Source organism: Aspergillus ibericus, assembly GCF_003184845.1.
Source record: "Aspergillus ibericus CBS 121593 unplaced genomic scaffold BO80scaffold_30, whole genome shotgun sequence".
Lineage (NCBI taxonomy): Eukaryota > Fungi > Ascomycota > Eurotiomycetes > Eurotiales > Aspergillaceae > Aspergillus > Aspergillus ibericus.
Genome location: NW_020292128.1, coordinates 147730 through 172905, shown reverse-complemented (window position 1 = coordinate 172905; position 25176 = coordinate 147730). Strand labels below are relative to the sequence as shown.

General features: G+C 52.6%; 9 protein-coding genes and 3 non-coding genes across 12 annotated transcripts; 4 read left to right on the top strand and 8 right to left on the bottom strand.

Annotated features, from left to right (window-relative positions):
- Nucleotides 1-1166: 1166 nt before the first annotated feature.
- Nucleotides 1167-1296, bottom strand: BO80DRAFT_t208. The gene has a single exon. It is a non-coding gene; the product is annotated as a tRNA-Trp (tRNA).
- Nucleotides 1297-2227: 931 nt separating this feature from the next.
- BO80DRAFT_t207 lies at nt 2228-2358 on the bottom strand. The gene has a single exon. It is a non-coding gene; the product is annotated as a tRNA-Val (tRNA).
- A 1746-nt stretch (nt 2359-4104) lies between these two features.
- BO80DRAFT_t206 lies at nt 4105-4236 on the bottom strand. The gene has a single exon. It is a non-coding gene; the product is annotated as a tRNA-Sec (tRNA).
- Nucleotides 4237-4538: 302 nt separating this feature from the next.
- On the bottom strand, nt 4539-6717 carry BO80DRAFT_478634 (uncharacterized protein; the record flags this gene model as incomplete). The annotated part of the gene is made up of 1 exon (XM_025723286.1): nt 4539-6717. The coding sequence occupies one exon, from the start codon at nt 6715-6717 to the stop codon at nt 4648-4650; it is 2070 nt and encodes a 689-aa protein (XP_025573497.1). The 3' UTR covers nt 4539-4647.
- A 666-nt stretch (nt 6718-7383) lies between these two features.
- On the top strand, nt 7384-11444 carry BO80DRAFT_494994 (condensin subunit SMC2). The gene is made up of 6 exons (XM_025723917.1): nt 7384-7524; nt 7577-7617; nt 7676-9833; nt 9879-10253; nt 10300-10973; nt 11020-11444. The coding sequence occupies exons 1-6, from the start codon at nt 7498-7500 to the stop codon at nt 11282-11284; spliced, it is 3540 nt and encodes a 1179-aa protein (XP_025573496.1). The 5' UTR covers nt 7384-7497; the 3' UTR covers nt 11285-11444.
- A 171-nt stretch (nt 11445-11615) lies between these two features.
- On the top strand, nt 11616-12908 carry BO80DRAFT_410853 (CUE domain-containing protein). The gene is made up of 2 exons (XM_025717944.1): nt 11616-12072; nt 12204-12908. The coding sequence occupies exons 1-2, from the start codon at nt 11797-11799 to the stop codon at nt 12480-12482; spliced, it is 555 nt and encodes a 184-aa protein (XP_025573495.1). The 5' UTR covers nt 11616-11796; the 3' UTR covers nt 12483-12908.
- On the bottom strand, nt 12793-14067 carry psf2 (DNA replication protein PSF2). Its single transcript, XM_025717943.1, has 3 exons — nt 13756-14067; nt 13102-13685; nt 12793-13048 (listed from the first exon to the last, which is right to left on the bottom strand). The coding sequence occupies exons 1-3, from the start codon at nt 13867-13869 to the stop codon at nt 12937-12939; spliced, it is 810 nt and encodes a 269-aa protein (XP_025573494.1). The 5' UTR covers nt 13870-14067; the 3' UTR covers nt 12793-12936.
- A 47-nt stretch (nt 14068-14114) lies between these two features.
- BO80DRAFT_494991 (phospholipase D/nuclease) lies at nt 14115-18309 on the top strand. Its single transcript, XM_025723916.1, has 7 exons — nt 14115-14897; nt 14942-15079; nt 15127-16048; nt 16295-16690; nt 16820-16837; nt 17009-17399; nt 17448-18309. The coding sequence occupies exons 1-7, from the start codon at nt 14144-14146 to the stop codon at nt 18150-18152; spliced, it is 3324 nt and encodes a 1107-aa protein (XP_025573493.1). The 5' UTR covers nt 14115-14143; the 3' UTR covers nt 18153-18309.
- BO80DRAFT_426701 (acyl-CoA binding protein) lies at nt 18020-19032 on the bottom strand. The gene is made up of 3 exons (XM_025719834.1): nt 18723-19032; nt 18547-18612; nt 18020-18448 (listed from the first exon to the last, which is right to left on the bottom strand). Exons 1-3 carry the CDS (start codon nt 18972-18974, stop codon nt 18332-18334), a joined length of 435 nt encoding a protein of 144 aa, XP_025573492.1. The 5' UTR covers nt 18975-19032; the 3' UTR covers nt 18020-18331.
- Nucleotides 19033-19233: 201 nt separating this feature from the next.
- On the bottom strand, nt 19234-20296 carry BO80DRAFT_456740 (putative U-box domain protein; the record flags this gene model as incomplete). The annotated part of the gene is made up of 3 exons (XM_025722191.1): nt 19234-19467; nt 19534-20089; nt 20214-20296. 3 exons carry the CDS (start codon nt 20294-20296, stop codon nt 19234-19236), a joined length of 873 nt encoding a protein of 290 aa, XP_025573491.1.
- A 563-nt stretch (nt 20297-20859) lies between these two features.
- BO80DRAFT_140282 (RpiB/LacA/LacB family sugar-phosphate isomerase) lies at nt 20860-21901 on the bottom strand. The gene has a single exon (XM_025713679.1). It carries the CDS (start codon nt 21567-21569, stop codon nt 21084-21086), a length of 486 nt encoding a protein of 161 aa, XP_025573490.1. The 5' UTR covers nt 21570-21901; the 3' UTR covers nt 20860-21083.
- Nucleotides 21902-23365: 1464 nt separating this feature from the next.
- Nucleotides 23366-24567, top strand: BO80DRAFT_140238 (triose-phosphate isomerase). Its single transcript, XM_025713678.1, has one exon. The coding sequence runs from the start codon at nt 23571-23573 to the stop codon at nt 24417-24419; it is 849 nt and encodes a 282-aa protein (XP_025573489.1). The 5' UTR covers nt 23366-23570; the 3' UTR covers nt 24420-24567.
- Nucleotides 24568-25176: the final 609 nt, after the last annotated feature.

The following is a 25176-nucleotide window of genomic DNA, read 5'->3' as shown; positions in this document are numbered from 1 at the left end:
AAAAAGGGACATTGTCTGTCTCGAGCCCAATAACAAAGCTCTGTTGTTCTTCTTACTTGTAACTCTTTGTTTAAAGACCTATTGATAATTCATACCCAGTGTTGTTCCTACAATGATTTCTGGGGGAATTTTTAGTCTGCTATACTCAACTGCGATCATTGCTACAATGTCGAGGGAGGCGGGCCAAACTACAGAAGCTTTATGTAGTAAGATTATTCTCCCATCGCATTGGTAAGTAGATTCTGGTACAAATAGGTCTAGGTCCCGTATCATTGGATCTTTCTGTTTCCAGTTTCCAGTTTTGAACCGGTGAAGCTTCGAATGTCCTGGCATGTATCTATGCCTTGTTCAGTATAGATCATGACCCAGGTACAGAGCTCTAGCTGAGACAATCTCTTCGAGGAAGATGCAATTGTCACCACCCAACTATACCGCGATTGGTGTCTGGATTTGTTGATGGACTAATGGTCTACTTACTCCTCGCTGGTCCTCCTTTGCAGGATTGACTGGCATCTCGGTGCATGGGCTCTACGGCTGAGGTAGCTCAATTGAATGCCATAGGAACAGTGCTCACTGAGTAACAGCTCTATACCTTGTATCTGAAGATCTGCCTTGGGTATTTTCAATTTAGGCTCGCCGTCTACTTACCGATCGATGCCTCCTACTACAAACTGCACACTGGGCTTATTTGAAGACGGGCGGCATGACTGCGAGCTTGTAAAGGAGTTATATGTCAATCAGATGAATATCTGCAAAAGGCAAATGAGCAAGACATGTCGTTTGGCCTGTGCAGTATTTGCCTCGAGGGGTCCGTGTCTATATCGGTTATACAGGGCTTGTAACGCTCAAGCGGTCCCCAGAGCAGTCGGACCTTGTGGTTATGTCGGACCATGGAACGACAAAAAGATAAAGGCCTTGGCTGTAAAAGCGTGCTCTGTATGGAGTAAACGGCCATGATGGGCACAAGTGGGACCCGATGTAGTGCATCTATAGAGAACAAATTCCTAGAAGAATGGCGTATTGGAGACCTCGAGAAGAAGATGTGTGGCCAGCTCACCGGCCAACATCGGCAACGGTTAACTTGAGGGCTCTATCGGTGGCTTGTCACTGGTAAACCAGTTCGGCTCGGCAAAAAGAAGAGTGAAGGGCAAAAATGAAAAAAGAAGCGTCCCGGGAGAGGATCGAACTCTCAACCTCACGATTAACAGTCGTACGCGCTAACCTGTTGAATTGAATTAGTAACTGAGGGATTGAATGTCTTGGAGAAGTGAAGCTTACCAATTGCGCCACCGAGACTACTCAGTTGTTGAAGGGGTCTGATTATAGCTTCATCAAGGGGCTTTAGAATGAGCATCACCCCTATCTATGGACTCCATGATGCTACCCCATTCGCTACCCCAAAAGGGATTGTTGTGATGCCATCGGTGTTGAAAGCATGACTTTTCGGAGAGGCCTGAGTCCAGGACAATGAATTGTTGTAAATGTAAATTGCATCATGATGGATGCGGAAGCAGGTGCATGAGTCTTGGGATAGAATCATCTCGGGCATGGACTCGGCGCCCCTCCCTGCCAAGGTGGCTTTCATTGGCCGCAACACTCCCAATGTCCCTATGTCACCTGAGCAAAGTAGCCATATAAGCATGGGATACCATGGCCATCCGTCTGGTTAGCGACTGGGGAGACTTAAGTCTGATGAAGTGATAGCGAGTGGCAACAAACGAAGTATAGCTGCTTCACGGAGGTCACACTGTCGGGGTGTCTGGCTGCGATAAGGTAGATGATGAGACTGGAGAAGGCCGGGCTGGTGATAGTTCCCAGGATCGGCAGGAGGTTGACGGTGGAATTCACTAGGACGTTCTATACTTCTGTCAGGTGATCTGGTGTCATCAGCTTTGTTCCGGTTCTCCTATCTATGTTGCCACACCGTGTACCCGCCACATCTCCTTTATATGATCGAGTCGGGACCGGCAGCATCAAGAACTATACCCCCACGCCCGTTGTTGATTTAATTTTACTTTTACCTCCAACAGGCAGGCTGCTGGTGGGGTTCCAAGGTTGCCCGGGCCTATGGTTGTAGCTACCCGACATCGATGGCCTTGCTATAATGGCTTCCTGCTTCCTCTGCCAGCAAAAAAAGAAAGCATTGGTCCGTTCAAATCTCAGTGATTCGGAGCAGCCCGGTATCAGCGCTGCAAAAAGCAAGTGGTGGCTCGAATGCCAAAAAAGACGTCCCGGGAGAGGATCGAACTCTCAACCTCACGATTAACAGTCGTACGCGCTAACCTGTTATTCTGAATTAGTAACTGATGGAGTTGAATTGCATGTGAAAGTGAAGCTTACCAATTGCGCCACCGAGACAACTCGTTGATGCCGACCTCAAGAGTAGGGACTATCAATGCCCAACTTTGATAGATCGGATCTGGCGTCTTAACCCTCATCTTACACCTCGACCTACCTACGTCTAATACACCCGACAATGACTGCATATTAGAGAAATATGTATTTCAGAATGATTCTGAGTGGCCATACGTGTCATCAAATGGTTGCCATAAGTGTTTGTTGGCGTGTTTCACTCTTGGTCCTTCGTACATGTTGGGGGTTCGCTTCTATTTATTTCATGCTTCGACCGGTCTCGATGCCACTACATGGGTGATACATCCACAGCTAGGGAAGATCACCAAATCTTTAAAACCACGCAGAAGGGAGATACAAACCACCATAGCTAGCTCCATTACACACAGAAAACAAAATTCTGGCGAAAATCAACAACAACATAGCCAGAAAAACGAGTCCTCTTCAACGCAAAGGGCACTGGGCCACACTCTGCGGCACACAAGTGACTCGAATTTAAAAAAAGACCAAATGGACAAGGTTCTTCTGAGAGAAGCAAATGCCTGAGGACGATTGTGTGCCGATGGCCGGTAGATCGTCTACCGTGCATGGCCTCGATACCCATCTAATCCCCAATAGCGGTCAGGCCTAAACACAAGATATCACCGTCCGTGTTATAGCATGACTGGCCCTAGAAGCAGGAAGCAAATAAAACCTAACGCATCCAATATCCTATCCGACCATTTTCACGATGAACAGACTACTCAGTGGATTATACACATGCCGCGTAAACATGGAGACCACTCGAATATGCCATCGATTCTCTGGGTGCGATCAAAGGGAGCATTATCTACAAAGCATTGTGCTCACATGTCTCGGAATCGCATAAGGCTTAGAATCCTCACCTCTAACAATGCATGGGAGATGTGCTACTTTGCTGTGCTGGTCCAATGTCCTCTATGGCCTTCCAATGGTGTACATTTCCGTACATGGTCAACCCACAAAGTCTCAACCCAAAAAGGGGCAGAAGAATAAACACCAGCTGCCATGAGCACATCTACGATGGAAAGGGGACCCTGGCACTTATACTACTCAGTATCGGACAGAATTGATCGGCCTGGAGCAAAACAACGTCGGGAAGCAATGGATGTACACCACCAACGACAACACGATAAAAATAGGTTGAAACGGACTGTAGGACCACAACAACAGGTCATCATGCCATGAGCACGGAGAATTTCTTGGAGGACCATAGTCCACAACATTCTCAAACCAACGCGATGCCGGTAACTGTCAGCCTCGAAATCCTAGCCGACACAGGTCTCAAAGTCCAATGCCGTAGGCGTATCGCAGTGACAGCCATCCACCAGATGGAACAAACCCAGCAAGGCTCCCACAGTGCCAGTCTTCATTGACTACACCCAGTACGTATGCCGATTACATGAAGGAAGCTGCGTGTATGCAGATGAACCCCGCCTAGCGTCTCCAAGATATGTTCTGTCTATCTCTGAGCTCAGTCATTCTGGTCTTAGGTTCTCGAGGAATAACGAGGCAACGTCGAGTAATGCTGTGCTGGAGAATTCCAATCCGACGGGATTCAACACAAATACGAAGTTTTATTTGCTTCCTGTATACTCCCAACGCACATTGGAAACTAGCTCACCATCCACGCAAGAACACAACAGTGTCTTGGAAATCTACAGGGCCAAAAAGAGAAGTAAAAGTATGGAACCATGGCTCCACCTGAGTGGTGACAAAAAATGCAAAAAGATGCGTCCCGGGAGAGGATCGAACTCTCAACCTCACGATTAACAGTCGTACGCGCTAACCTGTTATATTGAGTTAGTAACTGATTGATGATATTGAAGTGTTGAAGGGCAAGCTTACCAATTGCGCCACCGAGACGAGTTCTTGGAGAGTGCTCACTTTTGATGCTATATGATACATATTTAAACAGCACTTGGCTAATGGAGGATGATCCAACGAAAAGTAACAGTAGTACTGCTGTGGTAAAGGCATTCCATTCACAAGCCAACTCGTTTTGCACATGATCAAAATATCCTCCACAGGGACGTTCGGGTAATAAAGCAACTAGATACGTTTCCCCTTCTTTTTTTTTCCCAGCATTCGCTTCCAAAGAATCTATGAAGTTCATTCGCAATTCACGTGGCCCCATGTTATAGCTACTGCTTTTCTCCAATATCGATGTCATATGCTTACAGTCACTTGGAGAACTTTATGTTGACCCGAAAGCCCTCCGTCCGAGTGAAGGGTGCAAATTAGGACAAGAAGCAAAAGCATGGCAAGACAGCGATCCTAGCTTGTATAGGATATCTTCCTTCTTCCCTTGAGGATGTTCCTTGGCAAAAACCGACGAGGTTGCTTCTCGGTCCATTCCTCACTCCTACCATCTAAAAAATCAACCAGTGAGTTCAATATCTTGGTGTTGCACTCTCCATCCATGGTTGCCCAGAATTCACTCCGCTCACTTGAACCCCTGACCTTATAACATACCCTGATACCAAGGCGATTCGCTGGGTCATTCGTATCGGATTCAGCAGGACAAGCGTTGGGGTGCCGAAACCCTTCGGGTACTAGATCACACTGGACAAAGACGGTGTTGAAGTCGGCTTTTTGAGGAACATACAGTTGCAGTCCTTTAAAATAGACCCGTCCCACCTTTGCCGAGTTACTTATCTCCGTGCATGGGAAAATACTGCCGATGGATAGTTTTCTCTGTAGTTCACCATTCCTCCAACTGTTACCAAGACGATTATCGTGGGGGATCACAGCAAGCCTAGCCTCTGGAATGACCTGCCCAGAGCCTGTTTCTTTAGCCAACCCTCCTTGAATGACTTTTAATTCGCTGACAATCTGGACAAGCCATTCCTCACCGTGCACAGACGCCAACAATCGTTCGATTGGCTTTCGGTACACTGTGCTATTGTCCACACGTAGGACAACCTCATAGGGAAAAAAGTAAATTTTTGTCTCCTTCTGCAAAGCTAGAATCCTCCTCGCTTCTCTAGCGGCCATGCGGAAATGTAATCTAAAATCGTGCGCTGGTGCAGCAAGTTTGACGTAACCACTCTTGAGCACGACGACGGCTTTTCCATGAAACAAACATTGTCCTTGATTGGAGCGAAAGCCTTCTGAAATATTTCCACTCTCTTGTTCTCGTTCAAGCTCTTTTTGTGTTCTTGCTCTTAAGATATGCCTCTGACGAGAGATACTCATTTTCGTTCGAATTTTCCAAAGCGCTGCAACGGCGACAGAGTTTCCGCACAAAAGGATAGTAACCGGGTCCTGAAATAGATACCTGCCTACCCAACCGAGAAATGAAGGGCTGTATTCTGACAGCTTTAGATTTCTTTGCTCTTCACGTTCTTTTCTTATGTATGAGTACATCTCCGCGAGTGGTGCGGACTTTTTCCTGCAAGGGCCAGCCTGGGAGTACGTGCGACGAAAAGAATTTGCATCATAGCTTCTTCCTGTTAGCCAGAGAAAGAAGTTGAGGCCTGCATCAATTTGGGAAGCCATGCTTTCCCTCATTGATATCTTGGCAGTGAACCCAGAGGATGGGTGGTAGACATGAGCAATCATCCGGCGTAAGGAGTTGTTTCGGAAATCGAGGTCGAATTTCAGTGTAGTATGTAGTGATATTGGGATCTCTAGGCGTTTGTTTGTTTCTTTAAGGGTTTTGCTTAGGTTCGTCCTCGTGCATGCCGAGCCTGTAATCAAGAATGGGAGCGATAGCATCCCAAGGATATCAGCCGACATCTGATCGTGAAGTTCCCTAAGATGCCTCGGCCACTTTCGCACAGGGCAATCGCTTCTGTCAAGATATGCTTCCTCTGCCCTCCAGTGCCAGTCATACCCAAATGTAAACCGATCACTCATGCCTTTCTCTTGAAGTAGACTAATAGAGGCGCTTCTTGGGTCCCAAAAATCTCTAGATATATCTCGTCCCGTCGCCAAATGCAGGGCAATTCCCAAATCCGCATCGACAGGGCCCCCCGGGATAGAGAGCTCATTAGAAGGCAGACCAGACATTTGTTGTTCTATCAAGTAGAATTCCTGGAGCCTCTGTGTAAGCTTGGCTTGCAATAGTCCCTGGGGATATTTTGAGCCGGCTCGAGGGTCTCCTAAGAACACAAGCAACTGACTGAACTCCTCAAGGGAGAGAGTCCTAGCTGCCTCAAGAGAGAATTTCATGGCAATAATAAGCTCGGAGAGATCGCCAGTGGTTTCTGCCATTGCCCCTTGGACCTCGGTTTCCTGGGGTATTTCTACTGGTGTAGCATTGAGACGGCTGTAGCGCATATGGCATTGCACCAAGGCCTCAAAGCACGCCCTAGAGTCCAAGAGCTTCGGTTTTCTTTCCATTCTCTCCCTCCCCCTCTTGGTTGCTCGATCTTCTCCCACGGCTAAAGTCTGAAAATAGCCTTCAGGATACTGTCTGTTGCACCTGGAGGCTTTTAGCTCATAACTGCGGTCTCCGGCACAAAAGCTTCTCGGTATCACCACAATTACCCAGTCACATAGACCGGGAGTATATAATCGCTGGAATTCCAGGACGTTCGTGTTTGAAAGAAAAGTAATGGAGATCGAGAGACAGGGCTATTCAACGACAAAGACTCAAAAGGTATGTAGCGTGAGGGGGAGTCATATTAAACAACTTAACTGAATCCAAGTCATAGGACAAAGAGAATATGACCAAAGAAAGAAAGCCATGCCACGTGTGTTATGTCAACAGGCCTGTGAATGAGTCTTCTAAGAGAGTACAGATCCGTAATGAGGAACTCCGCCTGCTTCTGTACGTAACCCTACTATTATCAGTACGGATGATACCATGATCTACAGGTCGGCAGAAAACATCATAATTCCCATACTATTCTGGCCACTGAGCTGGAATATTTCCGAGACTTATTACACTGTATGGTGACGTGCGGGCCCTGTCTCTATCACGTGTAGCCCCTCCATGATTACATTATCCGATAGCGTGCACCAAGCCCGAAAGAGCAAACCGTAAACAGATGGCACCCGACGGCAAAACACCGCCCGCAAAAACACTCCCCACACGTTAACATTCGGCAGCCAACCTCCCGATCCCATCGCCTATGCACCTGATCTTCTAGTTCATGGGGCTGGATCAGAGTCGCAATTATGAGGATTACGGAGATTATCATTGACGTACGTTGTGCTCACTGGGTGCCTGGAATGAGTGATTGTTGACATGGACCAGGGCTTTAAATCGTACGCCGTGCGTACGGTGATCTCAGGATGGTATGCGGAGATTGAGATGGCGACTTCTTTGCCAGCGACTGACTTGCTTTGTTTGTAGGGACGAATCCTTCAACTCCATCACTGGCCTCAACGGCAGTGGTAAATCCAACATTCTCGATGCCATCTGTTTCGTCCTCGGTATCACGAACATGTCCACCGTTCGTGCGCAAAACCTCCAGGATCTCATCTACAAGCGTGGTCAAGCCGGTGTGACCAAGGCCAGTGTGACCATCGTCTTCGATAACCGCGACACAGCCAAATCGCCCATCGGCTTCGAAGAGTATGCGACCATTTCGGTGACCCGGCAAATCGTCCTCGGCGGCACGAGCAAATACCTGATCAACGGCCACCGTGCGCAGCAACAGACAGTGCAGAATTTGTTCCAGAGTGTGCAGCTGAATATCAACAACCCCAATTTCTTGATTATGCAAGGTCGGATTACGAAGGTTTTGAACATGAAGCCCGTCGAGATTTTGTCGATGATCGAGGAAGCGGCCGGTACACGAATGTTCGAGGACAGGAGGGAAAAGGCTGTGAAGACCATGAGTAAGAAGGAGCTGAAGCTGCGTGAAATCGAGGAACTGCTCAAGGAAGAAATCGAGCCCAAGCTGGAAAAGCTTCGGTCTGAAAAGCGCGCGTTCCTCGATTTCCAGCAGACCCAGAATGACTTGGAGCGTTTGACTCGACTGGTGGTGGCGCACGACTATCTCCGAGGCAATGAGCGGCTACGGGCCACGGGTGAAGAATGCGAGACCAAGAGACAAAGGGTACAAGCGCTGGAGGACAATGCGGCCAAGCTTAAGAGCGAAATCGCTCACCTCGAAGAGGATGTGAAGCGGGTCCGAGCCGCTCGTGATAAGGAACTACGAAAGGGAGGCAAATTCCAGGCCCTCGAGGACGAGGTCAAGTCCCACTCGCATGAACTTGTTCGATTGACGACCGTTTTCGACCTGAAGAACGCTAGCATCGCCGAAGAAAAGGAGAAGAAAACCGAGGTCCAGAGGACAGTGAGCGACTTGGAAAAGGTTCTCAAGGAGAAGAAGAAGATCTATGATAAGCTCCAGGCGCAGTACGATGCCGCGAAAGCAGAGCTCGACGCTCAGACGGCCGAGGTGGAGCAAAAGGAGGAATTGCTCCAGACCCTGCAGACTGGTGTCGCTTCGAAAGAAGGTCAGGAAAGCGGCTACCAAGGCCAGCTTCAGGACGCTCGTAACCGGGCTAGCACAGCCGCCACCGAACAAGAACAGGCGAAGCTCAAGATTGCTAACCTGGAGAAGAGAATCAAGGAAGAGGAACCTCGGGCAAAGAAGGCAAAGGAACAGAACTCTGGCCTTCTGAAAGAATTGGAGGGCTTGAAGTCCCAGGCCAAGAAACTCGAATCGGAGCTGACCAGGCTGGGATTTGAGCCTGGCCGCGAGGAACAGCTCTACCAGCAGCAGACGGAACTTCAGAAGGAGATCCGTGAGTTGCGCCAGAGGGCTGACGGGCTTCAAAGAAAGGTCGCCAATGTTGACTTCAACTACACCGATCCCCATCCCCATTTCGATCGGTCAAAGGTCAAGGGTCTGGTTGCTCAGCTGTTTAGCCTCGATAAAGAGAAGCTCCAAGCGGCCACGGCCCTCGAAATCTGTGCGGGTGGTCGTTTGTACAACGTTGTTGTCGACAGTGCCGAAACCGGTACGCAGCTGCTCCAGAATGGACGACTGAAAAAGCGGGTGACCATCATCCCTCTGAATAAGATCTCGTCCTTTGTTGCGTCGGCGGAGAAGATTGGAGCGGCGCAGAAGATTGCGCCCGGAAAGGTCGACCTTGCCTTGTCGCTCATCGGATACGATGAAGAAGTCACGGCGGCCATGAACTACGTGTTCGGCAACACCTTGATCTGCAATGATGCCGACACAGCCAAGCGGGTCACTTTCGACCCCGCTGTTCGGATCAAGAGTGTAACGCTCGAGGGCGATGTCTACGACCCGTCCGGTACCCTGTCTGGAGGTAGTGCTCCCAACTCGAGTGGTGTGCTCGTTACTCTGCAGAAGTTCAACGAAATCACAAGGGAGATCCGAAGCAAGGAGCGACAGCTGGCTACAGTGGAGGATACAATGCGGAAGGAGAAGAAGAAGCTCGATGCCGCGCGTACCATCAAGCAGGAGCTGGACCTTAAGACTCACGAGATTAAACTCACGGAGGAGCAAATCAGCAGCAACTCGTCCTCCTCGGTATGTTTCACCTGATTATCTTTTTAGCCCAAGCTTACGGATTAGATCATTCACGCCGTTGAAGAGATGAAAGCGAACATCGAGCAGCTGAAGAAAGACATTTCCGACGCAAAGACTCGCCAGAGTGAGGCATCCAAGGATATCAAACGGATCGAGAAGGATATGAGTGAGTTCAATGATAACAAGGACAGCAAACTCGCCGAATTGCAGGCTTCGTTGGACTCTCTCAAGAAGAGTCTGGCCAAGAACTCCAATTCGGTGAAGTCCCTGCAGAAGGAGCTTCAGAATTCCCGGTTGGAGCTGGAGCAGGTCGGCGGCGATCTGTCAGCGGCCGAGGAGCAGAGCGCCGAGACTGAGAACACCCTTAAGGCCCAGATGGAGGAGATCCAGTCTCTGAAGAGAGAACAAGCCCGGATTAAGGTATGAGAAACTGACTAGATCCTAGTGATGGTGCTAACAGCCATAGGACGCCCATGACATTGCCCAGGCTCATCTTGAAGATGAAAGGGCCAAGCTGACCGGCTTCGATGACGAGCTGCGTGAACTCGAGCAGACGAAGCAGTCCAAGAGCTCCCAGGTCACGGAAGAGGGTCTGGAGATCCAGAAGCTGGGCCACCAGCTCGACAAACTGCAGAAAGACCAACACGCCGCGGCGCAGACGGTGGCCCACATGGAGGAGGAGCATGAGTGGATCGCCGACGAGAAGGACAACTTCGGACGATCCAACACGGCTTATGATTTCAAGAATCAGAACATCGCCGAGTGCAAGTCAACTCTGCGCAACCTGACCGAGCGGTTCCAGGGCATGAAGAAGAAGATCAACCCGAAGGTCATGAACATGATCGACAGCGTCGAGAAGAAGGAGGCGGCGTTGAAGAACATGATGAAGACCGTCATCCGCGACAAGAGCAAGATCGAAGAGACCATCATCAACTTGAACGAGTACAAGAAGGAGGCTCTTCACAAGACGTGGACCAAGGTCACTGCTGACTTTGGACAAATCTTCGCCGATCTCCTTCCTGGCAGTTTTGCCAAGCTGGAACCCCCCGAGGGCAAGGATATCACCGAAGGTCTGGAAGTCAAGGTGTCCCTGGGCAAGGTCTGGAAGCAGAGCTTGACCGAGCTGAGTGGTGGACAACGGTACGTTCCTCGATATTCTCTTAAGGTATAAGACTAACGTGTGCAGGTCTCTCATTGCGCTTTCGCTGATCATGGCGCTGTTGCAATTCAAGCCGGCCCCGATGTACATTCTGGACGAGGTCGACGCTGCGCTGGATCTGTCCCATACGCAGAATATTGGTCGGTTGATCAAGACGCGATTCAAGGGATCGCAGTTCATTATTGTGTCGCTGAAGGACGGCATGTTCCAGAACGCCAACCGCATCTTCCGGACGCGGTTCAGTGAGGGAACGAGTGTAGTCCAGGCGTTAACCCCTGCCGATATGAAGTAGATGTGTGGTTTATTCTTCGTTTGTCCATATTGTTCTGGTGCGTTGGGGTCTTGGTTGGCTGGGACAGGAGCTATATGACGCCATGGTTGGCTCGGTGTTTCGGATGATGTATATGATGCGGGATTCTACCGGTTTATCTTATGAGATATGTTAATGATGGCGCGAAGATCCGATACATCGTATTCCGTAGAGAGTATAAAAGGGCGTTGGTCGCCTCGATCCCTTTTCCCAGGGCATGGTTGCTTTTTGCATTGAATCCCCTGGCCAAACTGCCCCGAGACCCGACCGGACAACGTGCCCGCCCCGTTCCGATTGTCCCACCGCCACCTCGCCGCTTCCCCCAATCTGCCGCGGCATCCCCATCATATTCACCCTCCATTCAACCAACGCGCAGTCTGGTCTTCCAGCTAGCCTCTCGTTCACTCCACCATCCTATCCCAGTCGCGACTCTTCATCCGATCGACTCGCGTCATCTACTCGTCACCTCCGCCCGTTAATCCAACACCGTCACAATGCCCGACGAAGAGCCGTCCCTGAATATCCCCTCTCTCCTCACCCTCGCCGTGGTGTCGTTCTTCGTGCTCCGCTGGTTCCTCGGCCGCGATGAACCCAGCTCCGGAAGCGGGCGCAGTCGTGCGCGCGGCGTCGTCGACCCAGCTCAGGTAGAGCAGATCTCCCAGATGTTCCCTCAGCTCAGCGCCCGCGAGATTATGTGGGATCTGCAGCGCAACGGGGGGAATGTTGCGGCGACGACGGAGAGAATCCTGACTGGTCGGGGGTTGGAAGTGGTGAGTGCTCTTCCTTCATGATTCTTTGCTTTTGTGATACTTTGGTCCCTTCTGCGCGTCTTGTCTATCCTTCCCCTCTTCCCTTCTCGCGCCCCGCACGGAAGTCATCAACTAACGAAATGACAACATAGCCGCCCCCGTCCTTCCAACCCCAGATCGCCATTCCCCCAACAGCTCCGGTGCAATCCGCGCCCAGCCACACGACCTCCAAGGCTGACGGCCAGGACCTGATCTCTCGCTACAACCTCCGCGCCAAGATCGATGCCGAGAACGCCGCCGAGCCGCAGGCCCCCTCGACGGGCTGGTCGCAGAGCAAGGAGGAGCGCCAGCGCTTGCTGCAGAAGCGGAGGGACGAGATGATTCTGGCGGCGCGCAGAAAGATGATGCAGAAGGATCAAACCGTCGCTTAGTTGCATGCTGGTTGGGTTCAGGGCTCGTCCCAGGGTGCTGACGACCGTTCTTTTCGTTCTGTATTCAGTTTGGATCCCTTTTCTCTCCTTCGGTTTTCTTTGCGGGAGATGTTATATACCTCTTGTCGTCGGCGTTGGCATGTGTAGGATCCAATCGATGGCACTTCTTGCGTTTCTTGTTTTGTTGTTTTGTTGTTTCCTTGGAGATTGTCACAAGGGTCCCCATTGCTGTATCTTCTTTCTTCATCTCCTCTCTGTTTAAGCAAAGCGTCGCATGCGGATGGTGTTTGATAGGTGGAATGAATGGACTACCTCTAGAATGACCTTTACTGCCAACAATCCATCACTGATATAGGGTATATACATCTGAACGATCATGTATGCGCATGTCAATATATCCGTCCGAGAACTCCGTCCTGAAACAACAAACAACGCGAAAGCTTCTGATATCGATCTAAAACTCCATTTCATCATCCTCATAGTCCTGCGTGCCATCATACCCTCCATTGGCCATGCCCTCAGCCATTTCCTCCCGCCGAGCCTGTTCCTTTGACGCTCCAATCCGTCTACCATCATTAGCATCACACCACATACCATTCTCTGAAAGAATCGAACATACCTAAGTCCATCCACCACCCCAGCAATAAACCTCCTTCCCTCCCCCAACTCCATCGCCCCAACCCCCGTCAACGCCACCCCCCCACCCCCCATCGCCGCCGCATCCAGCACATCCACGCCCGACCGAATCTTCGCCATCCTCACTTCCCTCAACTCCTTCAACAACCGTCTCGTCTGATCCGGCTCCACCAGATCATCACTCGCCGCTTCCAGCAACATCGTCCCCACCTCCAGCCAATGGAACGGTAGGGCCGGCGGCTCCCCGGGCGGGATATGATCGCGGGTTGTGTTTTCGGGTAGGAAGGGAGGTGCGGGGTGGTATTTCTCCCCTGAGGGCGTGTACTGGGATCTGATGGTGGGTGGACGACGGTCTCGCGGGGTGGGTTGGCCTGGGAGGGGCGGGGGCGGGGAGAAGACGTGCTGGTAGTCGTCGTCTTTGGTCTCGATTTCGAGGATCAGTTCGAGGGATTCGGGGTGTAGCCAGGGCGGGGGGAGGATGTTGGCGCGGCGTTGGCGTTTGAGGAGGAGGGCGAGCCAGAGGGGGAGGGAGGCGCGTCGGGGTGGGAGAAGGGGTTCGACGGGGCCCTGGTTGCTTGTTAGTATGGTGGTGGTGGTGGTGGTGGAAATTGGGTTGGTTAGGAGGGAGTGGGCATACTCCTAGGAGCTCAAGGCCTTCGAGCCGCTGACGAGGTAGAATGGTGACCATCTCCATCTCGGCCAGGAAAGAGATCTCCGGGGGCGTGATGCCCCGCGGGAGGGGAAAGGCCATTGACCCTCACGGCGCGGGTGGGCGTATTGGTGCGGTAGAAGGGGGTCAGGGACGTGTCGGCTCAATTGAATGGGCGTATCCCATGCTCTGGAGTTTGTTTGCTGGAGGAAGGAAGGAGTTGCAGCGTTTAATTGAAAATCGATCGCGATGCGTATTGCCCAATGCGGCGTGTTTGGTTGGTTTGCATATGCGTCGACGGTCTTTAGTTTACGGAGGAACTGCGGAGTGGCATTCAGCTCGGTCAAGCATGATTCAATCCCCAATCTGACAGACCATGAACGCGCAACCCAAGTCGGGCGTGGCCCTGGCTGCCCGCTACGCGATCCCCTTTGTTCTCCTGCTGATCCCTCTGTGGATGGCGAAGATCAATACCGTTGTTCCCGAACCGTATCTGGACGAGGCCTTTCATGTCCCCCAGGCTCAGGCCTACTGGGCTCATAAATGGACGCATTGGGATCCCAAGATCACCACTCCTCCGGGATTGTATCTCTGGTCCTATGTGCTGTGTGCGGTTGCGCTCTTCCTGCGCGGTTCCCCCACGGAGCTGACCCCGGATGCTCTGCGTGCGACCAACGTGGCCGCCACTGCCGTGGCGCTGCCGTTGCGACTGCAGACCCTGTTGGATCGGCTGCGCCGGACACGCAACACTCGTCCGTCCGGCGCATGGCTGAGCCATACCGTGTTGAATATCTGTCTCTTCCCGCCGCTGTTCTTTTTCTCTGGGCTGTACTATACCGATATCCTGGCGCTGCTGGTGGTCATTGAGGCATACAACTGGGACTTGAAGCGGTCGCAGGGTGCGTTTGCTCCGCTGCAGACGCTGGTATTTATTGTGCTGGGATTGGTGGCGTTGGCTTTCCGACAGACTAATATCTTCTGGGTGGCTATCTTCCTCGGCGGGTTGCAGGTCGTGCGGCGGTTGCGGCTGTCGTCGAAAAGATGCGAGTCGTCGGGCTTTGCGGATGTTGCGAAGGCGGGGTGGATGAATGAGTTGTATGATCCGTTTGTGTCGGAGGCGACAATTGCAGGTTAGTGTCTTGCTCTTGGTTGTGGATGATGCTGACTGGAATAGACTACTTCAAGACGGCTGTTTCGTTGGTGCTGGTTGCGGTGAACAACCTGGGCTCGGTGGTCAGCTCGGCTGTTCCGTATCTGATTATACTGGCTGGGTTTGGTGGGTTCGTGCTGTGGAATGATGGTGTGGTGCTGGGTAGGTTGACTGTCTATTTGAGTGGAGTGCTAAACTGACAACTGCAGGACACAAGGAGTTCCACACGGCCGGCCTGCATCTGCCTCAGATGCTCTACATCTGGCCCTACTTTGTGTTCTTTTCCTGGCCCCTTCTACTGTCACCGGTTGTCAACCTGGTTCTGCCCAAGTCACTTCTACCTAAATTCCTCGACTTTGGCTTCCCGAAGAAACAAAAGGGCTTTCCGAAGCTGCTGACGGCGCTGGTGGTTCTTCCGGTGATGCTGGCTGTGGTCCATTTCAACACCATTGTGCATCCCTTTACGCTGGCCGACAACCGGCACTATGTTTTCTATGTCTTCCGGATTCTGCTGCGCACGCACCCTGCCGTCAAGTACGCCGCGGTGGTGGTGTACTTTCTCTGCGCGTGGATGGTCATCTCGGCCTTTGGATTCTCGACCGTTCCCGCGGTCCCTCAGTTGATGCGTGTCCCGCAGACCCAGCCCGTCCCAGTACCACAGGAGGGCCAGAAGCTGGACCAGAAGAAGGTCGAGCGTCGCAAGACCAAGAAGGCCGCCCCCAAGCCTGAGCCCAAGCCCGAGCCGATCCCGTTCGAGTCGTTCGCGCGGCTTCAGGAGCACATTGCGCAGCGGCAGAAGCAGCACCAGGGCGCGCCGCAGGTGAGCTTCGTGCTTGTCTGGCTGGCGGCCACGACGCTGTCGTTGATTACGGCGCCGCTTGTGGAGCCGCGATACTTCATCATCCCGTGGGTGATGTGGCGTCTGCATCTGCCGCCGCAGCCGACGCCGGTGGTGCACCGGCAGCGGGCCCGCGATGCAGCGGAGGAGCTGAACGCGAAGGTGGCGACGAATATGGCGTTGTTCCTGGAGACGTATTGGTTCTTGGTGATCAATGCGGTGACGGGCTACATTTTCCTGTACTGCGGGTTTGAGTGGCCGCAGGAACCGGGGAGGGTGCAGCGATTCATGTGGTAGAATTGTAGTGTGTAGTGTATATTAGTGTATAGTAGATTGGTGTATAATAGTTATGTATATTAGATGCGGTGTTCGATTCAGAATCATTGGATTATCAAAATATACCAAGATATAGAATTGTATGTTGTGGCCAACTGTAACCACATAGCTACAGTTCAACTGTTGTGACATCCTCCGCCTTCCGCATCACCTCACTTCATTTCTTCCAACCACAAAATGGACTCAGACCGTCCCTCCAAAAGGACCAAACTATCCAACTCCGACTCCAATCCTCCTTCCTCAGGAACTCACAGTGACAATAACCACCCTATCCTAGCATCCCTACACCGCTCCATCACACCCCCATCCCTATCCCGCGCCACAGCACCACCACCGCATCCAACCTCACCTCGCCCCCAAGCACAACACCAAGCCAACTCCAACCACAAAAACACCAAAAATAATGAAAAGAAAAAGACCGTCCCCTCCCCCATCCAACTAACCCACATCCGCGACCTCCCCCAAACCACAACCCACAACCTCTCCACCATCCAACTCCACGACCTCCTCGGCTCGCCGCTAATCCGCGAATGTTGGCAATTCAACTACCTCTTTGATGTGGATTTTCTGATGAGCCAGTTCGATGAGGATGTACGGCAGTTAGTCAAAGTAAAGGTTGTTCATGGGTCGTGGAAGAAGGAGGCGCCGAATAGGGTGAGGATTGATGTATGTCCCTCTTCCTCTTCTTTGGTCTTAACTAGAGGCATGTATATAGTATGCTGATATAGAGGAACCGAAGGAAGCATGTACGCGTTACTCCAATGTCGAGTCTATAGTGGCATACATGCCGGAGCCGTTTGGAACGCATCATTCCAAGATGATGGTGTTGGTGAGGTGGGATGATGTGGTGGAGTATGTACCCCCCCTCTCCCTGTTTTCTGTCTTTGCTACATGAAGCTGTGCTAATACCCAAGTAGAATAGTCATCCACACAGCAAACATGATTCCCGGCGACTGGACAAACATGACCCAGGCTGTGTGGCGATCTCCCCTTCTTCCACTATCCACATCTACCTCTTCCCAACCTCACGGGGAGATGGGACCAGGGGGGAAGTTTAAAAGAGATTTTCTTTCGTATTTACGGGCATATGGTCCCAGCAAAACAGGGAAGCTGGTTGAACAGCTCGAAAAGTACGATTTCGGGGCCGTGAGAGCCGCGTTAGTGGCTAGTGTGCCTTCGAAGCTGAAGGTGGGCGAGTATGATGAGAGAAAGACGCGGTGGGGGTGGTTGGGATTGAGGGATGTTTTGCGGTCTGTTCCTGTAGCTTCAGAGGGGAAGGGGGAGGGGAGACCGCATATTGTGACTCAGGTATGTCACTACACTTTCTGTTCAGACTAGTGTTAATACTGAGGATAGATATCCTCCGTCGCCACTCTGGGCCAAACGCCCAAATGGCTCCAAGAGACCTTCTTCACGTCTCTTGCTCCGAAAGACGAGACTAAGCCAAACTACTCGATCATATTCCCCACCCCTGATGAGATCCGCCGCTCACTGAATGGTTATGCGTCCGGCGGCTCCATTCACATGAAGTTGCAGAGCGCGGCGCAGCAGAAACAACTACAGTATCTACGGCCGTATCTGTGTCGGTGGGCAGGCGAGGAGTCTACGGATCGAGACGCGGGTCGACGGCGCGCGGCACCACATATCAAGACGTATATCCGGTATGCGAACGAGGAAATGGACCGCATTGATTGGGCGATGGTTACATCAGCGAATCTGTCGACGCAGGCATGGGGGGCGGCCGTGAATGCGAATGGGGAGGTGAGGGGGTGTAGTTGGGAGATTGGGGTTGTGGTGTGGCCGGATTTGTTGGGCGCAGGCAACGAAGGTGCACAGGATGAAGATGTAAAGGGGGGTGAAAAGAGTACAGTAATGGCCCCCTGCTTCCGAACAGACATGCCCGATGCAGCCGCAGCTGCAGCCGTTGATGCAGACACCGTCATTGGATTCCGCATGCCCTACGACCTGCCTTTGACACGATACACGGCCGACGATACACCATGGTGCGCAACAGCCAGCCACAGCGAACCAGACTGGCTCGGGCAGACCTGGGAGGGTTAACCAACTACCCATCTACAGCCTACAACTCCCATCCCAACACACACCCACATACAGAGGGAGAAAGAGAGAGAGAGAGATGAACCAATCGATGACTATGCAATATCATAACTCATCCATCACCGCAACCCATGTATCCAGATCCAGTCCAGTATCTAGTGAACCAACAGTCCAAGATCTATCTAGTCGCGAGTACCGTACTTGACAATCAGAGTCTCAACCTGCTTGATGTAGAGAGCCTGAGCCTTGGCCTGGCTGACGTGGCTAATGCTCTTCCAGGCGTTGTACTTGAACTTGGCCTATACACATCACTCATCAGCCATATCCAACCACCACAACCAACAAACCCCTTCAACAAGAAGTGTAAGGATAAGGGAGAAGGAAAAGAAAAACAAACCTCCATCTGATAAAACGACGGCTCAGCAGGCGTCTCATTCCGAGCACGCTTGAAGTACTTGTACAGCTACACCCATACCCACATTAGCATATCATCTCATCCCATCCAATCCCATCTCACATCCCCATCTTCCACCAAACACATCCAGGTCAGTAGGGAGGGGGTATAACACTAACATCAAGTTTCTCCTCACTCCCCGGCTCAGACCCCAACATCTTCACCAACTCCGTAGCAAACTCAAACCCGCTCTTCAGAGCGACAGCCTGCTCACCCTCCACCGAGGCATCGTCACCACCGGCGAGCACGATCTCGATGGCGGCCGACAGAGCCGAGGCATCGATCTTGCTAGCGGCGGTTTGCACGGCGGGAGTGAATTTGGCGCCGGATTGCGCGGCCGAGAGGGATTCGGTGAATTTGGGGACGGACATTTTGGGTATTTAGTTTGGTTTGGGTGGTGTGTGGTGTAGGTGTGTGTGTTTGGGAGGGTGGAAGGTGGTGAGGGGAGGAGGGGTTTCTTAGCTAGTTGAGTGAGTGGTGGGAAAGGTGGGGTTGGGGGTTTTGTTGATTTGGTGGGGTGGTGGTTGGTGCCTGAGGTTGCGGTTCTAGTTTAACATCCCGAGGTGTAGGGAGTATGCTGTAGCATACAAGGATACAAGGTATGGTGTGATAAATTACATTAAGATACTATTACCAGTCCACTGCCCAGCCGTTCTTCTCGAGAAACTCCTCGCACGCGGCCTTCAACGCATAGTTCGGCCGGAGATCCGCCACCGTCATGGGCTCGCGCGTGATCGGATCAACCTTGGCCTGCTCAACGTATTTGGTGATGCCGACACGGTCGAAGCTGGTCCCGGATGGTGTAATGACGGGGTCATGCATGATTTCAAATGTGATGCCGTCGATGAGATAATCGGGGACGACCTAGACTGGTATTAGTATGCCTCACCCACCTACCCAACATCCAAAAGCAAAGAAAGATGGACTCACCCGTTCAACCAGCTCTTTCTTCTCCCCCGCAATCCCAAATACCTCCCGTAACCTCTTCCCCTTCTCCTCCCACTCCGTCCTAATCTCCTTCTCATCCTCCCCAAACCCAATCGCCCCAATCTCCCCCCGTTCCAACCGTCCCCTCAACTCCTCCACTCCCCTCTCCACCTCCCTCTCAATCAACCCCTCCACACTCGCCAACGTCTCATCCAGCTCCCGTATCCGCGCCGTCTCCTTCGCCGCCCAAACCGCTTGCTTCGCACGCAACACCACCCGCGACAGATTCTCCGTCTGGCTGTCCTTCGGCTTGATGTCCGTGGCCTTTAGACTCAGTCGGTACGCCGTGACCGCGACTTCGTGTGCTTCTTGGGGCCGTCGCTGGCCGAGTAACGCTTGCGCAAGGTACCAGGCGCTTTTCAGGCTGGCGGTGGAGTGTGCGCCGTAGAGAGCGATGGCAGCGCGAGCATCATGTTCGGTTCCGGTCCAGTTCTCGAGACGGATGCGGGTTAGGGCGCGGTTCGTGAAGAAGGTTGGTTCATTGGGGTTCTTTTGGATCCTTCATTATTATCAATTAACTCATTAATTCATTCGTTCGTTCTTGAAATGATTGGACGTATAAGCGGGTACGTATACGTGCACGACGATCAACACTCCAGGATTGGGGAGGGAGGGAAACTCACGCCTGCGAATACATCTCCTCTGCGCCATTGTAATCACCTTCTTTGAAAAGGGCATTGCCCTTTTGTTTTAATTCAAAGGACATGGTGATTGGCGATGTGCGTGCGCGCACTTATTTCAGGGGCGGAAGGTGTTCGTTCGATACCCTTCGAGAAAGAAAGAAAGAAGAAAGAAGGCCTCGGATATCGGACGGGTGGATCACTGGTGCCCCACTGTTACTCACTTAGCTGCTCCTGATAGATACTTATCGTAGTGCTGGGTAGTTATCACGGGTGGTATACGATTGCGGAGCGGATTGACGGTGTTAATGAGTGTGTAGCAGCGGAAGAAGGAGATATCACAGCATCGGTTATTGTTAATTGAGGCTGTATATGAAAGAAGCTGGATATGTTAGGATGGCGGGTGGATCCGAGCTGATCCGGCTCTATTTGGTTTCGCGTAGGAGGTGCTTGCAGGCACTTGTACCTGATTGAGGAGGATCAACCGCCGTCGTAGAGACGGCCATCCTGATAGAATCTGCTATTTGATATCAGTGCTCGTGTAGTGTGTAGAGTGTAGTGGAGTGTCGAAGGTCATCGATCCCCGCAGAACCGGGGATGAGTCAGCAGGCTATTTCATGTTGTTCAGGTTGATAAGAAGATCAAGTAACAACTACGGGGAATGTTTGGATGATAAAATGATAACTAGTATTCAGAGCATAGATGACTAAGTACAAAGTTCAGTCTGATGGGCCGGCCATGCAGTTCGTACTCTGTGGTATCGCACTCTCGTGGTATCTTGACTCGTCGATTATCCAAAAGGCCCGGAGCCAGTCCGACCAAATCGCTTGCTCGAAGGAAATATCGTATTAATGCATCGGTTAGTGCACTAGATTAGACTGTCCCCGCCAGCTCTTTCTCATAGTCGGAAATCGCCTGCACCTTGGCGGCTGATGCACTCTTCGGGTCGAACCGGTATGTCACCCACTCGTTGGCCAGCTTCTTGGCCAGCTCAATGCCAATCACCCGCTGTCCGAAACACAACACCTGCGCGTCGTTGCTGAGGATCGACCGCTCCACGGAGAAAGAGTCGTGTGCTGTCACGGCGCGGATGCCGGGCACCTTGTTGGCGGAGATGGCCACACCCAGGCCAGTGCCGCAGATGAAGAGACCGCGGTCTGCCTTGCCCTCCTTGATCAGTTTGGCACCGGCGACGGCGGGATGAGGGTATGCTGTCTTGTCGGAAGTCGAGTTGACACCGACGTCTGTGATGGACTCGACCAAGGGGTTCTTCTCGAGAGCCGCCTTGAGGGTCTCCTTGTAGGGCTGGCCGGCCTCGTCGCAGGCCATGACGATGCGGAGGGGCTTTGGATCAGACATGATTAGGATGATTGGTAGTTGATGTTGATGTGAAGGATAGTGGAGGAGTGGAAGATAGCAAGATAGGACGACCTTGCTATTGTTTAAAGATTCAGAGGAAAGTGATGGAATGGTGATGAAAGAGTCGAGGAATGCAGCCAGCTTTTATACATTCTTGTCCTCCCCGAGGAGGAGGTGCCTCGGACCAACGTTCGCTGGCCGCGCATTCCAATGGCGGAACAGCGCTATTATCCTCATCGATTGTCTCGAGATGACCCCACAGTCGAGGCGATCCAGAGTAGCCGGTTTTGGACCGGGCCATGTTTGGGTCCTGGCAGCTCCACCATGGCGTCATGAGGTTGCGACCAACATCAACCACCATTCGACCGTCTTTGGTCGCGCAAAGTGTGCTGTGCTGCAACTCTGCTGTTGCGCCAATGGCATTGGGGGCTGATTATCTCGGATGAATTAGGAACTCTCCCATGCTCACTACTCGGTATCTTCATCATGTATCGAGTCGATCTGTCCCGATGATGTCAACCCGCTCACCCTTTTGGTTCTGGCTGCATTCACCCCTCGATGCTGGATTTCCCCTTCCTTTCTTTGATGGTTTAATTTCCTGGATGCAAGTGGGGGCTGCACGCCGCGACGCTATCATCGGCCGACTTGGCCTAGTTCGGAAGTCTATACACAGTACTGGCGTCGCGCATGCATACATCGAGTATCCCGAGGAGGGGATCCCGTGGGCTCATCCGGATAGCATCGTGTGTTACCCCTAGCAGTGCTCGAGTACCCTATGAGGTAGCTCATCCAGCCTCAACTGCAGCATGCTTATGCATCTTCACCACCGTCACAGTATGTCTTTTGACTTGTGGCCTGGTGCTTTGGTTCCGGAGGCTCAACCCGAGAGAATTCTGGGGTCGATGGGACGGCAGGCTGCGAGGAATCCCGTGTGTATCAGTGCGCAGTGGTACAGCATTGGAACCAGTCAAGTTGCGCACAGGAACCAGGGTGCCTAGCCGGGGAGGCCTCCGGCTGCGTTGCCTTCCGATGCAGTTTGCGCCATTGAGCTCTCCAATTTCCAGACCCTCTCCTGCTCTGCCCGGTTTTCCCCTTCCACACCAGCCACCACCACCGACGCATACCAAAGTAAAACATCACTGCAGGTAAACCAAATTCCCAATTGTATGGTGGTGGTGGTAGTAGTCCATTGATAGTAGTCCCGGCTGGACCTCCAGCTGAGTTGCACTTGCCCCACTGGCCCTCCCCACCTGCCAGTGTCTGATAGGGCGATACCGCAGAGGAGCTGTCAGAACGCCAGATTTCGACCCCCGGTAATTTACCGTCTCGCGACCACTCGGATGTCCCGTTCCGGACATCAGGGACGACCTCATTTCCGGTCGATTCGGTATCTTTCCATGCGGCCTCGACGAGATGACTGCGGCACTGCTGCCTGGTTATCCGGAGGGGTTCCCCTCCCCCAGAATCATCTCAAACTACCCGACTTACTGCCAGTATCATCCCCGTACACGGTCTGGAGAATCCACACTAGCCCGCATTCTTCCCCAGGTTCTCTCCAACATCGCGATAGCCTCTGACATCAGCCGATAGCTGCCCTCGCGTGGGCCGATCGTCTCCTCTCTACTCCGTACTCCTCCCAGCTACTGTGTACTACCACTGCAGACTAACCGGCGAGCTAACATCGTAGTTCCAACCAGCCGCACGCCAGGCCCCAATGGAAATGCCCACTGACGCAATGGCTACTACTTCCGTACTCGACTGATTGGCATCCCCTCTTTCTCCTCCTCGCTGTTCTTTCCCGCCACGGCCACCTCTTCGATCCACCTCCAGTCCACCGAGGCATCGACACTATCTCAAGTGGGTGCTCACCAGTATAATCGAGGTTAGACCCAGATAACGGCCAGCCTAATACAACCGTGGGACCCGTTGGGTGCTCCTGATTGCGACGGAAAACAATTTCGGAGAGCTTCATCCTAGTTTTATCCACCACACCAAGCCACCATGGCATCCCAGAACGTCTACCCCGTTCTGCCGAAGAACCTGCTCATCATCTCCTTGAAGATGTACTTTACCCCTGCTCGCACCCTCGACTACTGCCGCGCTCTTCTCGACCCTCAGAACGACATTGTCCGCCCGGAGAACCGCTCCAAGCTGCTCCTGGCCCTCATTCCCGACTACCTGACCATCTACCCCTGTGCGGAGATCATCAAGGCCTGGGAATCCACCCTCCCGAAGGATGACACGCCCTCCCTGCCAGCCCCATTTCTGCTCGGGGCCCAGGACTGCTTCTGGGAGCCGTTGGGCGCTTACACCGGCGAAGTCTCTCCGCTGGCGCTGCGCTCCATGGGCGTCTCCATCGTCGAACTAGGCCACGCAGAACGCCGCGACATCTTCGGCGAGACAGACGAGCAGACCGGCCGCAAAGCCGCCGCCGCATGCGCCCAGGGCATGGTCCCGCTCGTCTGCATCGGAGAGATCACAGCTCCAGGCCCCGTGGCCTCGCAGGCCATCGGTCAGGCCGTCAGCGAATGCGGCACTCAGATCCAGGCCGTCCTCAAGGCCATCCCCGCGGACGCGCCGGTCATCTTCGCCTACGAACCGGTGTGGGCAATTGGGAAGCCCGCGCCCGCGGGCGTGGATCATATTTCGGCGGTAGTGGAGGGCATCAAGGCGGTGATTGGTACCCGTGCGGGGGACGTCCGGATCCTGTACGGGGGTAGTGCCGGGCCCGGCCTGTGGGGCCCGGGCGGTCTGGGGAAGGCCGTTGATGGCATGTTCCTGGGCCGGTTCGCGCACGAGATCGAAGGGGTCCGCAAGGTAGTCAGGGAAGTCGAGGAGACATTGGCATGATCGGCTCGGATCAGGACACTCTCGGACGAGAGAGTACACCACTACTGCTACTAGACGGATCTCATCACGCGGGATACAGAAATTTACACAACCCCATTTTTTCTTGATTATACGGAGTATGCTGGCTATCCACCCGGATATCCCATTCAGGCAACCCGAGCAGTGCCCGTTTAAACAATGACACATTGACACAGGGCCTTTCGCCCCCCCCCCCCGCTTCTAAAACAGGCAATGCCGACTCGATCCATCGGCGGCAGCTATCAGGTGGATTCAGGATCCACGGAACTGAACTATCAATGATGAAGGAGTCGGTGAGCCCCCTTCTCGAAGGTGGCAGATTCCATCCAGGCCCAGATCTCCCGCTTCACAGTCCCGTGAGGTTGAAGAAAATTTCGGCCGCCTGCATGACCTGCACGTGTGACCCGGCCGCACCTGACCCGTCCGGGCCCACTCCCCTCCCCGCCCATAGTATAGTTTAAATCTAATTTTATTTGGCCTGAAGTATACGGATTCCTCCGTGTCCTGCTTTATGATCGTTGGGGATTGTCTGTTACCCCTAACTTCTGAGGGGTTAGATTATGAGACTGCGTATTCAGAGGTGTAGTAACTGACTAGCCCCGGACTAGGTAGCTTTGTAGGCTGAGTGAATGAGTTTTATGGAGAAAGGAGTGTAATCTTCTAAGTGGGTGAAGGAATGGCCTCTCAGGTGATGGATGAAGAATGTCTGCCATATTCTCCTGGCACCTGGTATTTTCCA

Excerpts from the sequence above, each read along its gene's own strand:
- BO80DRAFT_494994 (XM_025723917.1), top strand. The coding sequence starts at position 7,498 with ATGAGGATTACGGAGATTATCATTGAC. Across the intron at positions 7,618-7,675 it reads CGTACGGTGATCTCAGGATG|GGACGAATCCTTCAACTCCA; the intron begins GTATGCGGAGAT and ends CTTTGTTTGTAG. Across the intron at positions 9,834-9,878 it reads GCAGCAACTCGTCCTCCTCG|ATCATTCACGCCGTTGAAGA; the intron begins GTATGTTTCACC and ends CTTACGGATTAG.
- BO80DRAFT_410853 (XM_025717944.1), top strand. The coding sequence starts at position 11,797 with ATGCCCGACGAAGAGCCGTCCCTGAATATCCCCTCTCTCCTCACCCTC. Across the intron at positions 12,073-12,203 it reads CTGGTCGGGGGTTGGAAGTG|CCGCCCCCGTCCTTCCAACC; the intron begins GTGAGTGCTCTT and ends ATGACAACATAG.
- psf2 (XM_025717943.1), bottom strand. The coding sequence starts at position 13,869 with ATGGCCTTTCCCCTCCCGCGGGGCATCACGCCCCCGGAGATCTCTTTC. Across the intron at positions 13,686-13,755 it reads AAGGCCTTGAGCTCCTAGGA|GGCCCCGTCGAACCCCTTCT; the intron begins GTATGCCCACTC and ends ACAAGCAACCAG. Across the intron at positions 13,049-13,101 it reads GGGGTGGTGGATGGACTTAG|ACGGATTGGAGCGTCAAAGG; the intron begins GTATGTTCGATT and ends TAATGATGGTAG.
- BO80DRAFT_494991 (XM_025723916.1), top strand. The coding sequence starts at position 14,144 with ATGAACGCGCAACCCAAGTCGGGCGTGGCCCTGGCTGCCCGCTACGCG. Across the intron at positions 16,049-16,294 it reads AGGGTGCAGCGATTCATGTG|GACCAAACTATCCAACTCCG; the intron begins GTAGAATTGTAG and ends TCCCTCCAAAAG. Across the intron at positions 17,400-17,447 it reads GACCGCATATTGTGACTCAG|ATATCCTCCGTCGCCACTCT; the intron begins GTATGTCACTAC and ends TACTGAGGATAG.
- BO80DRAFT_426701 (XM_025719834.1), bottom strand. The coding sequence starts at position 18,974 with ATGTCCGTCCCCAAATTCACCGAATCCCTCTCGGCCGCGCAATCCGGC. Across the intron at positions 18,613-18,722 it reads GGAGTGAGGAGAAACTTGAT|CTGTACAAGTACTTCAAGCG; the intron begins GTTAGTGTTATA and ends GTATGGGTGTAG. Across the intron at positions 18,449-18,546 it reads CGTCGTTTTATCAGATGGAG|GCCAAGTTCAAGTACAACGC; the intron begins GTTTGTTTTTCT and ends TGATGTGTATAG.
- BO80DRAFT_140282 (XM_025713679.1), bottom strand. The coding sequence starts at position 21,569 with ATGTCTGATCCAAAGCCCCTCCGCATCGTCATGGCCTGCGACGAGGCC.
- BO80DRAFT_140238 (XM_025713678.1), top strand. The coding sequence starts at position 23,571 with ATGGCATCCCAGAACGTCTACCCCGTTCTGCCGAAGAACCTGCTCATC.